This window comes from Anolis sagrei, chromosome 1 (genome assembly GCF_037176765.1).
Source record: "Anolis sagrei isolate rAnoSag1 chromosome 1, rAnoSag1.mat, whole genome shotgun sequence".
In the NCBI taxonomy this organism is placed as follows: Eukaryota; Metazoa; Chordata; class Lepidosauria; order Squamata; family Dactyloidae; genus Anolis; species Anolis sagrei.
This window is the reverse complement of record NC_090021.1, coordinates 113319275-113333718: the sequence shown is the minus strand read 5'-3', so window position 1 is coordinate 113333718 and position 14444 is coordinate 113319275. Positions and strand designations below refer to the sequence as shown.

Here is a 14444-nt window from a genome sequence, read left to right as displayed (position 1 = left end):
AGTTTCAGTATGTAACAAAATCTCAAAGAGTGGTTTGTACACAAAATACTTCTTAGAACCTAGTGTAATGCGAGTATGGTATTGTGACATACGGAGGTGTAAGACAAACAAGATGATCGTCCAGGATATAATTGTTGTTTAGTGTTTTTAACTGAAATGGTGTCTGAAAAGCATGACTGAGATTGGAAGTGGGTCATGGATACTTCTGTTTCTCCTGCAGGCATCTTTTTCCGCTATGGAAATTCATTTGGTTCAATGCAACTGTGCATAATTCATATATAATGCAACATATTTTTACATTGTCCAGTACACATTTTGGTACCTCAAATGTTAGACCTTCTTCTGGGTATCTTTGACCAAAAATGACACTGGTTTCCCCCGTCAGCTCTAGTTTTTGAGATACAGAACATACACCATCTATTAAGTCTCCGTCTGCTTGTCCATTTAAAATTATGATAACAATTTCTAAGAAACTAGAGCTGGTGCAGTCTATCCAATGCAAATTTCTGAATCAGAGGCCCAAGTAACCCCAGGAACAGGTCTAAAATCCAAGACACCAAGAAAAAAATTGATTTTGTTGGGCTGTGTTATCATAAATCCCTTTTCAATTTGGAAAAGTGGAATTCTTGAATTTTTCATAACCAAAGTGGCTAATATAACTGTGTTATGGAAGCTACACAAAGAAATTATTGCAGCATATATATATATCTAAAGTGGGAAGAGAGATGGTTGTAAGTAAACTGCTGAGCTCATACGACTTTATGGTCAGGGATACTCTTTTTGGAATGGGCTAGAATTTCAAATACATGCATATAAATGAACTGAAAGTTAAACAAATAGCATTATTCATTACTTGATGTGCAGCATTTACCATCTGGGATAAGTAAGATCTGCTTGTTTCAGATTCCTTCAGGCTAAAGAGGAACTGAAGCAACTTCAGCTCCCTGGATTTATGTACAGTGATGTTCCCAAACTGGCATCCGCAGTACCTTATTTCAGTACTGAAGAGGAAGAAAGTACAGAAGATGGAATACATCTCATAGTCTGTGTCCATGGTCTAGACGGTACGTTGTTAGCAGTTTATCGTGAATTAGAAAACATCTCAGAGTTTAGCTCAGGAGTAAGAAAAGTGTGACCTCTAAGCTTTATGGGGTACCCCAAGGCTATTTCTCCTTTTTCCAAATGTATCCAGGGAGGGTTTCCAACCCTAAAGGTTGTCCTTTACTCATCCCTCTTTAGAATGCTTAACTTTTACTCAAAATGCCCCATGCCCTTTAGGTAGTATTCAGGTGTTTTTGCTACAGGGGGTGGGTCGATTTGAGCAGCAGACACAGCGATAATAATGTAAATGACTTCTATGATTGGCAATGGACAGACCTCGGATCGTGACTTTGGATTTATGTAATTTTAAATTGATGTTTTATAATGCTTTAACTAATTGTTTTAATTGTAATTGCTATTATAATTGTGAGCCGCCCTGAGTCTACCCCCCCCCCCCCCCCGGAGGGGCGAGAAGGACAGGATATAAATGTTTGAAATAAATTCAAAAGGGAAGTGACTTTCAAGATTTTTGTTTTGGGTTTTAGGTTAAATCTTGGTTTAAATGTGATAACTGCTAAACCATATTGAAAGAAAATGTTTTAATCATTATGGGGATCCAGTCAGGTTCAGTAAAATGTTTTTAAAATTACCCTTTTAAAAAAGCTTTGCTAATCCTAATCAGGAAATCTTGATGTTTTCTGTAAAATTCAGCTGAATGAGATGACAGTGGGCTCTATTTGATTTTATTTTTATAAAAATGATCCAAGATCACATGTAAAATAACATAGCTATGATACCCAAAGTTTTTGCTGTCTCGGCAATCTGGAACAGGCTCCATTTATACACTGATTCAAACCAGTTTACAAACTTTTCAGCAGTGAGTGCTACTCAGTGGAGTTTTAATCCAGATATATATTGCTTTGAAAATGTTGTCCAATTAATTACAATGTACAAAAACAAAAGCAGTATTTTTTTGCAGTTCATACAAATTTTATTTTTATGGTAAGATAACGCATATAAGCACTTGTGCGATGTTAGACACATCTATTCTAATTGCAACATGTTATCTTTTCTGGAAAAAGATCTTCTCATTCTTGATATTTTGTCTCTTTACTTTAGGTAACAGTGCAGATTTAAGATTAGTAAAGACGTACATCGAACTTGGTCTTCCTGGAAGTCGTATAGATTTCCTGATGTCTGAGAGAAATCAGGTATTGATGACTGTTAGGAAGATTTTTTTTTTAAAAAAATAATATGATAGGAATAAAACAATGCTGGGGAAAATGAAAGGAAAAAGGAATAGGGGCAGACCAAGGGCAAGATGGATGGATGGTATCCTTGAAGAGACTGGCATGACTTTGACGTAGCTGGGGGTGGACACGACCAACAGAGAGCTCTGGCGTGGGCTGGTCCATGAGGTCACGAAGAGTCAGAAGCAACTAAACAAATAAACAGCAACATGAGTATTTCACATAGATTGTCAAATTATTACATAAATTGTTAGATATGAATCCTATTGTACATCAAAAAGTTAACCTTGCAGTTAAGACTGTAACACTATACATGCTGTTGAAGTATATAGCTAAGTAGAAATGTTCATTTAATGTTTATTTAATGAGAAAGCACTCTGCTGATGAGTGGAGCCACCATCTCCCCCAACTTCACACCAATCTCATTAATGTTAGCATTAACAATAGGTTCTAGGGCTCAGCCCTGAATAGAATAAATATTTCTATCCTCTCATAGTTGTTAAGTGACAGTATCAGTTGCCCTACATAGATACCCCACATTACAGTTTTTTCAACAAGACTTTCTCCTCTTAATGGTGGTACCCTGTATATCAATTTTAATATCATTGCTACATGCACATTTTCCTCCCTGGACTTAAGTGAAATAAGGAACCACTGCATTGGTCTCCCAAACCATGGAAGTCAAAGTGGAAGTCCAAGAAACAAGACACTTTGAGGGCAATTGATCCATTTGATGTTCCTCATCTCAACAGTGGAAGGGGGCACCATGTCAGGAGGAAGTGACCTGTTATCATGTCATTGGGCAGCTTGTACCATTCCTTTCAGGGCAACAACAGGCTGAAGAAAATGTGGATGTGTTTGCAGAACCAACAGACACAGAGATTAGTCTCTGCCATTATTTTCCAGCTGAGAACCAGTTTGGGGCTTTTCCCAGTAGATGCAAGCTTGTCTGTCTTGTGCCTTTAGCACACCAAGTGCCTCACAAAGTCAGAAAAAAAGCCTTTATTTACACCTGGAGGTAGTCAACATTCCCCCCCTTTCTTTTTTAAATTGGTCTGAATGAAATTAAGCCTTTAAACAGGTAAGGTCCACAGGTTAGATATTCTAGAAGATGCTTCAGGTGAGTTTTGAAAACAAACCCCTGTATTTTCCATTTTAGCAAAAACTGTATTATGTAAAGACATAATACAGTTGTGCCTTATTGGAAATAATTCGAGAGTGGGGGCGTTAAAGCAAATTGTATTGCAATGTGCAAAGAACGGCTTACTTCTTTCCCTACATTGTTTTCCCTTCTTGGGATACCACAACTAACTTTGATTGCGGTTATCCATGTTATAGACACCAATAATGAAGGACGCTTATGTTTATCAGAAATCATCTTTCTTTAAGAACACCAAACTTTTTTCCTCCACAGAACGATACATTTGCTGACTTTGATTCAATGACTGATCGTCTTTTGGATGAAATAATACAATATATTCAAATTTATAATCTAACTATTTCAAGAATCAGGTAAATATTCTAATGTGTGTTATTTTATCTCTTCAGAACATGGAAAACAAACTGGAGTTTGTAGGGATAATCTTGAATCTTCTTTTAAGGGCACAGATTTTTTAAAAAATTACTTTACTGTCTTTCCTACCAAAGATAGGAGCAGCATGTATACAGTATCCATTGTGTGCTCTGTGAACATAATAGGCTGATTTGGAAGCATAATTGCTAGTAAAATGCCCAGTGGGTTAGATCCACACCTTCAAAATATAGTTGTTTTTTTAACTCGTCATAATGGTTTAAAGTGCAAACCTGGTTCTTGAAACTAGCTCATTGGACAGCTAAATAAGAGTATATGGCTGGATGCATTGAACATTAACAGCATTCTGACAGTAACTGTAAGCCATGATGACTGAATAAAATATATTCAGAAGTGGTATATATCTCTCAGCTCCAGATACTAGAGAAATAAGTGGTCTTTGCTTCTACAATTTGGCGTTCTAGTAGCTTTTCAGCCAAGCTAACTGGTATTTCTGAACATTCTTGCAAGTCCATACAAATACTGTTTTTCTATATAAGTGAAGCTGTGGAAGATAAGCAGAGGGAAGAATCAAATGAATGGTACTGGGAGGCTCTGAAATCAGCAAAGTTTAACGTGTTGTCGAAGGCTTTCATGGCCGTACAGTCTTCTGGGCTGTACGGCCATGTTCCAGAATCATTCTCTCCTGACATTTCACCTGTATGTATGGCAGGCATCCTCAGAGGTTGTGAGGTCTTTTGGAAACTAGTGAGGTTTATATGTCTTTGGAATGTCCAGGGTGGAAAAAGAACTCAAGTCTGCTTGAGGCAAGTGTGAATGTTGCAATTGGCCACCTTGATTAGCATTGAATGGCCTTGTAGCTTCAAAGCCTGACTGATTGCTTCCTGGGGAAATCCTTTGTTGGGAGGTATTAGCTGGTCCTGATTGATTTTTGCATGGAATTCCTGTTTTCCGAGTGTTGCTCTTTATTTACTATCCTGATTTTAGGGTGTTTTAATACATTTAATAACACAGAAATGCTGGACCACTCTAACATGAACCATATCAGACTACACAGAGAAGCCATTGAAATCCACAGACATGTGGACAATTTCAACAGAAAGGAAACCGTGAAAATAAACAAAATCTGCCTACCAGTATTTTAAAAACTCTAAAATCAGGACAATAAATAAAGATAAACAGGAATCAATCAGGACCAGCCACACCTCCCAATAAAGGATCCCCCAGGCAGCAACTAGCCAAGCTTTGAAGCTGCAAAGTCATTTAATGCTAACCAAAGTGGCCAGTTGCAACATTCAAACTTGCCTCAGGCAGACAAGAGTTCTTTGTTCCACCCTGGACATTTCACAGATATATACTACCTCGCTTGCCTAGTTTCCAACACACCCCTCAACCTCTGAGGATGTTTGCCATAGATGTGGACAAAATGCCAGGGGAAAATGCTTCTGGAACATGGCCATACGGCCTGGAAAACTCAAAGTCACCCATTTCGTTGTTTCTTGGATAGAGGGGAACATACCATGCATGGTATACTGGCTTCCCTCAAGTTTGCAGCCCACATACCTCAGTTGTTGGTAATTGTCTTAAGCATTTTGAAGGTTTCCCTTCCCTCTAAATTATCATTTCTGGGCTTTAGCAAGGTATATATAATATGCATTATAAAGCTAAGATAAGGTAACTGCCTCCATTTGAAGATTTATTTTTTAAAGCTTTTCCAAAATGTCATGCTCCTTTTTTTGTCTGTTTTGTTCAGTTTTATTGGGCATTCATTAGGTAACCTAATTATCCGCTCGGTGCTTACAAGGCCCAGGTTTAGATTTTACCTCGGCAAACTTTACACCTTCCTGTCTCTGTCTGGACCACATCTTGGCACACTCTACAACAGCAGTGCTCTTGTTAACACAGGTAAAAAACAGTTTGGATATTTATTTAGAGAGTGGATGCAATATTTGTGTGATGCCCATGTAAAGTGATGTATGTGGAATTTCCTGTCCACTGTGAAAATGAATGTCAAAGCCCATGTACACTGGAGCTGCTACAAACCATAGGGATATTTTGAGCTAATAAGTCAGTTGCTCAGATTTTATTTCAGTAAGTTTTAAATGTCGTCTGTTTATTTTTTTGGTACCAAACTTTTGTTAATGATTTGTAGAAGGATATCCCAGTGGATCTCCCAGTAGATCTCATTGGCTTCTTTTACACTGTATTATATCCCAGGATCTGATCCCATATTATCTGTTTTAAACTGGATTATATGAGTCTTCGCTGCCAGATAATCTGGGATAATCAGATACTGTATCTACTGAAGTATAAGCAGAGTTTTTCAACACTTTTTTTAGGCTGAGAAAACCCCCCTCGACTTACTCTTGAGTCAAGGTTTCTTATTATTTTACATTATTATTATTATTATTATTGTACTCTATTTGTTATTACATTCATTATTGTACTTTATTATTATTATTATTATTATTATTATTACATTTATTATTTTACTCTATTATTACTGTTATTATTACATTCCCATCATTTTACTCTTATTATTTTATTACATTTATTATTTTACTCTCATTATTGTTATTATTGGAAGGATACGTAAGCACATTTACATTGAAGAAGGTTAGAATAATTATTTAATCAGAGTTGGACAGTCTTACCTTAAATTACAGTTTTATGTAAATATTCACACCATTTAACCTACTCATGCCTCAATTAATGTAATTTTATTGGTATCTATTTTTATTTTTGAAATTTACCAGTAGCTGCAGCTTTTCCCACCCTTGGCTTATACTCGAGTCAATAAATTTTCCGTTTTTTTTTTTTTTGTGATAAAATTAGGTGCCTTGTCTTATATATGGGTCAGTTTATACTAGAGTATATACAGTAATCTGAAATCAGATCCTGAGATGTAGGGCAATGTAGAATGGACCATAGTCCACTTCTACACTGAGATATTATCAAAGCAGATAATCCACATGATCTGCTTTGAACTGGATTATATGAGTCTACACTGCCATATAATCCAGTTCAAAGCAGATAATCTGGACTAGACATGCACAAGTTTACATTTTAGTCACTGTTTTGCACCTAACCATAGGCAGTAGATCTTCATCTTTTCAGTCAAAACACAGTAGAGGACCAGATTCTTCCAACCTAGAGGTTTGAAAATATGCAAATGTGAGTATATGAATAGGTACCGCTCCTATTGGAAGGTAAAGGTGCTCCATGCAGTCGTGCCAGCAACATGACCTTGGAGGCGTCTACGGACAACGCTGGCTCTTCGACTTAGAAATGGAGATGAGCATCACTCCCCAGAGTCAGACACAACTAGATTTAATGTCAGGGGAAACCTTCACCTTACTTTACCTTTATGAAAGCATTTTTTAAAAATTAAGAATAAAAATATAAGTAGTACACAACCAGTTAAAGAGCCTTGTGCACAAACATTCAATCACCAAATGCCTGTTTGAGGAGGAGCACAGAGGGAGGCGTTTTAATTGTTCTGGGCATGTGATTTACTTGATGTGAAAATCCTGTCTTTTGAGAAATTTATTCATTTGATGCATCTGTTTATAATTATAATTAATTTAAATCAGATAAGAAAATGAGGCAGATAATTATATATTATGATGCACGTGGTGAACATAAATTGGAAGTCATTACCAGTGTCACATTACAATAAATGCACAAATAATTAATTGCATTATTCTTTTGTGCTGTGCATCAAAAAACAGGCCTCTGGTTCATGCAGAAGTGGAAAAAGTCAGGGTCTTTATTGCAGTTGACGTGTCGAGATCATTCAGACCCTCGCCAAACCTTCTTGTACAAACTTAGTAGAAAGGCAGGTAAGCTATGCCAACCTTTTTCAGAATATTCTGTTATTTCTTCCTTCCATATGCTTTGACTTTCATGCCAGCTTATTACCATGAAGCAATGTGCTACTCCATATGTATAAAGTTGCTTTGATCCTGAGCCAATGAAATCAGTTATTTCAATTTAAACTGGTGCTATAAAGAGTTTGTTTAGGTCACCTCTCCATCAGATAATAGAGGATGTTGATCTTTTTAAGATAAGTCATGGCACAAATACAAAGTTCTTCAGTGTTGCATGGGAAGTTCAGTTATTTACGATATTGTTTATGTTGGATCACAGAAGAGTGAAACAGACTCAGAAGTGGAGTGGGCAGATCAAAAGACAACCTGGCAAATGGCACTCCCTAGAAGAACCCTCCACCTTGTGGATCAGATCAAACAACTCAGCATCTGTATGCTTGCCTACAATGCCCTGCCTCATGCACAGAGGAAGAACTGTTTAAAGCTACAGACAATGCAGTCGCTGTTGCCTGTTTTTAGTCTAAAATTATGTAGCTGCTTGTGCTCCCTTTATTTTATCAATTCCATACTTATTTATTCATGCAGTACTTTTGACATGAAATAAATAAAATAGATCATATATAAATCAGTTTTAAAGGAACCATAAATAAAAACACATAGTCAGAGAGAATAGAAATTATCATGTCCTTGCAAATTCACAGATTAAGCAACTAGTTAGTCCCAGGGCCATTTTTGCCCTCTCTGGATTCTGAAGGGCTGGAAAGTTCTCTGCCCCTCTGCTCCCCTCATGGCACACAAACCCATTTACATGGAGGAATGTGGAGCCATATACATGAGGGGAGCAGAGTGAAATGCTAAATTACATTGATATAGAAATCCAAAACATGTCCATTTGATCAAAAATCTCAGGTTAGTAAAATAGCACTTTCCACAGAATGATTAAGGGAGTCCCCAGTGGCACAATGGGTTAAACCCTTGTGCCAGCAGGACTGAGGACTGACTGGTCGAAGGTTTGAATCCAGGGAGAATGGGTTGAGCTCCCTCTGTCATCTCCAGCTCACCATGTGGGAACATGAGAAAAGCATCCCACAAGGATGGTAAAACATCAAAAACATCTGGGTGTCCCCTGGGCAACGGCTAATTTTCTCACACCAGAAGCGACTTGCAGTTTCTCAAGTCACTCCTGACACATACAAAACAGAATGATTAACAGCAGCAACTCCCTTTACACCGTGGCACTGCTTCTGCCTTTTTAAGTGAATTGATGGAAAAATAGCAGCAGCCAGGAGTGACTAGCTCCCTCAACTTATTCATGAGGTTGATTTTATTGTTAGTTGTTTTGTTTAATGTGTTATCAAAGGCTTTCATGGCCGGAATCCCTGTGGTTACTCACAGCAACCCGGTTGTTTTGTTATTCGCTATTACTTCCTTGTTCGAAATAAACCATCATGCATGTTTCTAAAATCTATGTAAAGTGCTTCTAAATACATTCTTCTTTATTACATTTATCTTTTTTGTCTTTTATAGGTCTTCAGTATTTCAAAAATATAGTATTAGTTGGATCTCTACAAGATCGTTATGTCCCTTACCACTCTGCCCGCATTGAGATGTGTAAAACAGCTTTGAAGGACAAACAGACAGGTAATAGCTAACCTGCAGACATCTCTGGTGGGTTTGAAATGACCAGGGAAGAAGAGTAAGTCAGATTCATAAAGGATAAAACCATCTATGTGTGCAACTACACTGTAAAATTAATAGAGCTTGATGCCACTTTAACTGTCATGACTCAGTGCCATGAAATCCTGGGAGATGTAGACTTACAAGGTCTTTAGCTTTCTCTGCCAAAGAGTACTGGTATGTCAACAAACTACAACTCCCAGGATTCCTTAGCATTGAGTCATGGCAGTTAAAGTGGTGTCAAACTGCATTAATTGTATGTTGTAGATGTGGCCTATGTCTACTATTCAGGATAATTACATTTTATCTCTATTAACAAGAATATGCCTCTGAATACCATTTGTTAGAGAATATATTTTGGTTTAATTCAGTGCAGATTATGTTTATTACGTTGGCCTCAATCTAATTGCCAGGCCCAACTGGAGCAGATTCATTAAATCTGTGGGACTTAAGCAAGTGTTGACTTACCATTCAGTAATTGATTTAGTGGTCCCCTGCTAGGTGGGAGTACAATTAGATTTAGACTATTGTTTTGAAATCACAGTTACTGTAAGGGTGGCTTGTAAGAAAGCAGGTTTTTAAAAAGCAGTAATATCGCCTTCTCTTTTAATATTCAGGACCAATATATGCTGAAATGATCCAGAATCTGCTTCTGCCTGTTCTCCAAAACAACGAATGCAGTTTGGTTCGTTATAATGTCCATTGTGCATTGCCAAACACAGCCGATTCTCTCATCGGACGAGCTGCCCACATTGCTGTTCTGGACTCTGACATATTCTTGGAAAAGTTCTTTCTGGTTGCCGGCCTCAAATATTTCCAGTAGGAATAAAACCAATTGTAACTGACCTGGCGTATTACCTCATTAAAAGAGAATCCAATAACGTGCGATATTAAAACTGTAGCTGCCGCTATATTTTAAGAGATATTTATACTTTTTTATATGGAAGATAATTTATATCATCCATGTGAAGAGCTTTTTTAACATCGACTTTACTTTCTAGGTAATGTGGCTGTGCAATATTTTTTTTAACGTTCGTTTTTACTTTTTTCTATTTTTCTTATTTTGGGTACCTAATTATTTCAGAGCTGAGATTTAAGTACAGTTGTGTACAATTGGTGGGTTTATGGGCTCTCTCGGTTGCAAAAAATGTCAGTGCTTATGTGACAGTTTTATGCATCTTTTGATGCCAAAAAGCAATCTGAATGTTAACAAGTGCAACAAGAAGGCGTTAAATTTGATAGATCTGTTTCATATTGTGGAAAATTGAACTGGAAACATGTTGGCTGCTAAAATTACTACGATAACTGTAGGTCTGTTCAAGACCACTTTTTTGAGTCTCCTGTTTGCTATGTCACTACATTCTGTTTTCTATTGAAGCATTACTGAACATGCTATGCCTGTGGAAACTTCATTTTCCTATTGATCTCAGTAGCATGTGGGTTTACATTTTCACCTTTGTTACTGGAACTTCAGTTTTCATACGCAAAGCAGCAGCTAAGGATTTTTGAATGTTGAAATGTGAGCTGCCTTCAAATGGTATTTTGCAAAGTTTATTAAACTTGCTCTTACTCTTGGTTCAGTTCTTCAGTGAACCTTTTACACGGGACTTCCTTGTATGTACATTAAAAAAAAGTAAAGGCTATAAATTTCTGCAATACTTTTATGAATATAGATTTATAAATATTACATTTTATGGAGTACATATTATTGTAAATAGGAATAAACTGCATCTTGAAATGGAACAAAATGGTAAACTTTAGTGATATTGGTAAATGTTTTTAATATTCAGAAATGTTCAAAGGTTTGTCAAATTGGTGCTGAGTAGCATTGAGTCCAATATTCAGCTGTTTCAAACAGCGATGCACTTAAAGGTGAAAAGAAGGTATTGTGCATTCACTAACTGTAATGACCAGGTTTTCTGAAAATATAATTTTGTTGTATATTTAGTGCATGTTTCTTTTTTAGCATTGTGTTACTGCATCTGGTGTTAATAAACTGAACAGACTTCTGATAACTTATGAGCAAAAAACATGTTTTGCTTTTTTTCCAAAGTGTTGTACAGTTTTGTCGTAATCAAGATCAATTTATTGTTTGTTTCCTTGATTTTTTTTTAGTTTCACTGAGCTCAGTTGTTTGAAATGAATTTGTTGAAACTTGCATAGTTATAAAGAAGTGGTAGTATTTGTTTTTAATGCTGTGATCAGACTTTTTGCAGTGCTTCCTCAAATTTACTACAGATGTTTCATGAATAGATATTGCCAGATGAATATTTACCTGCTCTACTAGTAGTTTATTTCCCAAGAACTGAGTCATAATAAATAAGAAACATTTATTTATACCCCGCCACCATCTCCCATAGGGACTTGGGGCAGCTTACAAAATAGCACACAAACATGCCATACATAAACTAAAATACGCCAACATAAAAACAATAATAACATTACATAAACTGGGTATATAAATTGGATCGAGCACCCGCTATTAAAATAGAATCAGTTAAAAGATCCATGTAATCAATATAGCAGCCCAGCTGAATACACAGAATGTAGATATAAAGTGTTAAGTGATTGACAATCAGTTCTGGTTCCTGTTTAAACAATATCAAATGCCTGCTGGAAAAACCAAGATTTAATTATTTCCTATAGTGTTGTAGTGTAGGGGCTTGTCTAAGTTTACTAGGAAGGGTGTTCCAGATCCAGGGGGCCACCACTGAGAAGGCCCTCTCTCTTGTCCCCACCAACCACACTAAAGATGGAGGTGGGACCGAGAGGAGAACCTCCATGGCAGATCTCCGAGCCCACACTAGTTCATAGGGGGAGATGCGGCAATGAAGATAGTCTGGACCTGAACCGTGTAGGGCTTTATAGGTGATAACCTGCACTTTGAATTGGGACCAGAAACGTATCGGAAGCCAGTGAAGCTGCTTCAATAGGGGCATGGTATGCTCCCTGTAATTAGCTGCAGTTAATAACCTGGCTGCTAATCTTTGTACCAATTGCAATTTCCGGGCTGTCTTCAAAGGCAGGCCCACGTAGAGTGCATTACAGTAATCCATTCTAAATGTAACTAAGGTGTGGAACACTGTGGCCATGTCAGGCTTTCAAGGTACGGTTGCAGCTGGCGCACAAGTTTTAACTGTGCGAATGCCCTCCCAGCCCCCACTGATACCTGAGCTTCAAGCGTCAGCGATGAATCCAGAAGAACCCCCAGACTCCGGAACTGTGTCCTCAGGGAGAGTGTAATCCTGCCAAGCACAAGTTGCTACCCTACACCCCAATCGGTTTCACAGCTAACCAGGAGGACCTCTGTCTTGTCTGAATTAAGCCTCAGCTTGTTGGCCCTCATCCAGTCCATCACAGCTTCCAGGCTCTGGTGCTACTACATTCTCAGGGAGTTACTCTTATGTTTGTATGTCTAGGATGGTAACATTTACCTATTACAGTTGAGGTGACTGTACACACTTACGCACATTCATTGACATATTGTTATTTTCCTTATGTACATTAAATCTACAGTTCTAAGATTAGAGAATTGTTCTTTCCAGAACTGGCCCCCTAAGAAGTATGGCATCAATAATTCCCATTTCAAATTGAGGCCAAAAGAAAGAGTAGTCACACTTAGAAGCTAAATAAGAGTCAGCCTTGTTTAGTAGATACTAGGCAAACTACCTCTGAGTATTCCTTACCTAAAACACCCTTTGAATTTGAAATTCATAGGGTCACCATAAATCAAGAGGGAACATGAAGGCACATACATATAATTAGACCTAAATAGATATAATAGGTAGTTATAATTAGTCTTCTACTTCCTAGTTGATGCTTAGAGAACCAGAATTGCAGTAGTTTGAGTACTGGGCTATGATTCTGGAGACTAGGGTAAATCACATACTCACAGATCCAGAAAATCCTGTGATAGGTTTGCCATAGGTCAGAAATTGCTTAAAGGCGCATAAGAACAATAAAGGTGATGCTGAGGAGCAGGAAACCACATGTGTTCATGAACTCCTCCTCCCCCTTAAATTCCTTTTAGATTTAATTTCTGGAGCCAAATCCAGCATCTTATTTGCAATCACAGTGGAATTCTGTCCCCAAACACATCCACTCTCCAGAGCTGATGATGGGATTGCCCAGGGAACTGCACCCGGATTTTCTCCCTCCCCTTCCTCTGGAACTTACTATTCTGCTAGCAAAACACCATTGCTGGATTAGTCTGTATGAAAAATTAGTTAAACCAGGTAGACTTGTAAGAGACCACAAAGGCCATCCAGTCCAACCCCTGAAGTGAGTACTGTACTGTTGACATAAGCCTGCAGATAGTATATTGACTAGTACTGGACATATGGTAGCAATGGGAAGTGACATTTCATGTATTTTGCTGGTTCTGAATTTCATTGCACATGCAGTCAGTATTATTTTGTGTGAGTTGGAGGAAGGAAGCCTAAGAATGAACACATTACGACTGTATGACTTATACATGCACATACCCTTTTATGTTTGTTTTTTTTTGTAACTGAAATCGCTCACTATTCCCATTCCGTTTATGTCCAACTAAAACAGATTTAAGTATTTCAGCTGTGCTGTCAGAAGTGGAGAGAGTGACATGGAGTGGTGGTTTGAGTATTGGTCTATGAGACCATAATCCATGTTCGACTGTGGAAACCCACTGTATGAAGTCACACTCTCTTGATCTCAAAGGGAAACCAAAGCCAAACAAATCAGTGAATGTCCCACCCTGAACATGTCACAGATATATAACCCCCACTCGCCTAGTTTCCAACAAACCTCACAACCTCTAAGGATGCCTGCCATAGATGTGGGTGAAACATCAGGAGAGAATGCTTCTGGAACATGGCCATGCTGCCCACAAAACTCACAGCAACCCATATCAGTAATAGGGTCACCATGAATTAGAAATGACTCAATGGTGCATAACATTTAGAAGAGATAAACAGCCTACTTTATCAAAGTCCTATACAGGCAGTCCCTGAGTTACAAACATCCCAACTTACCAATGACTCCTAGTTGAGAACTGGAGTGAGACAACAGGAAGTGAGACAATCTACCCCATGGAAGGGAAATTCACTCCTGAAAGAGTTGTCATGGGGGAAAGGTGTC

The 14444-nt window shown here is 37.9% G+C and overlaps 1 protein-coding gene across 3 annotated transcripts in view; it reads left to right on the top strand.

The window, feature by feature from the left end:
* Positions 1–10160, top strand: part of FAM135A (family with sequence similarity 135 member A) — a 69088-nt gene extending 58928 nt beyond the window's left edge. For all 3 annotated transcript variants that reach the window (XM_067467956.1, XM_067467950.1, XM_067467953.1), the window contains 7 exons: positions 904–1064; positions 2161–2252; positions 3706–3803; positions 5576–5727; positions 7554–7664; positions 9180–9293; positions 9947–10160. In XM_067467956.1, coding sequence (XP_067324057.1) covers positions 904–1064; positions 2161–2252; positions 3706–3803; positions 5576–5727; positions 7554–7664; positions 9180–9293; positions 9947–10152 — 934 coding nt within the window. In that variant the 3' untranslated portion in view covers positions 10153–10160. The remainder of the gene's footprint in view (positions 1–903; positions 1065–2160; positions 2253–3705; positions 3804–5575; positions 5728–7553; positions 7665–9179; positions 9294–9946) is intronic.
* Positions 10161–14444: the final 4284 nt, after the last annotated feature.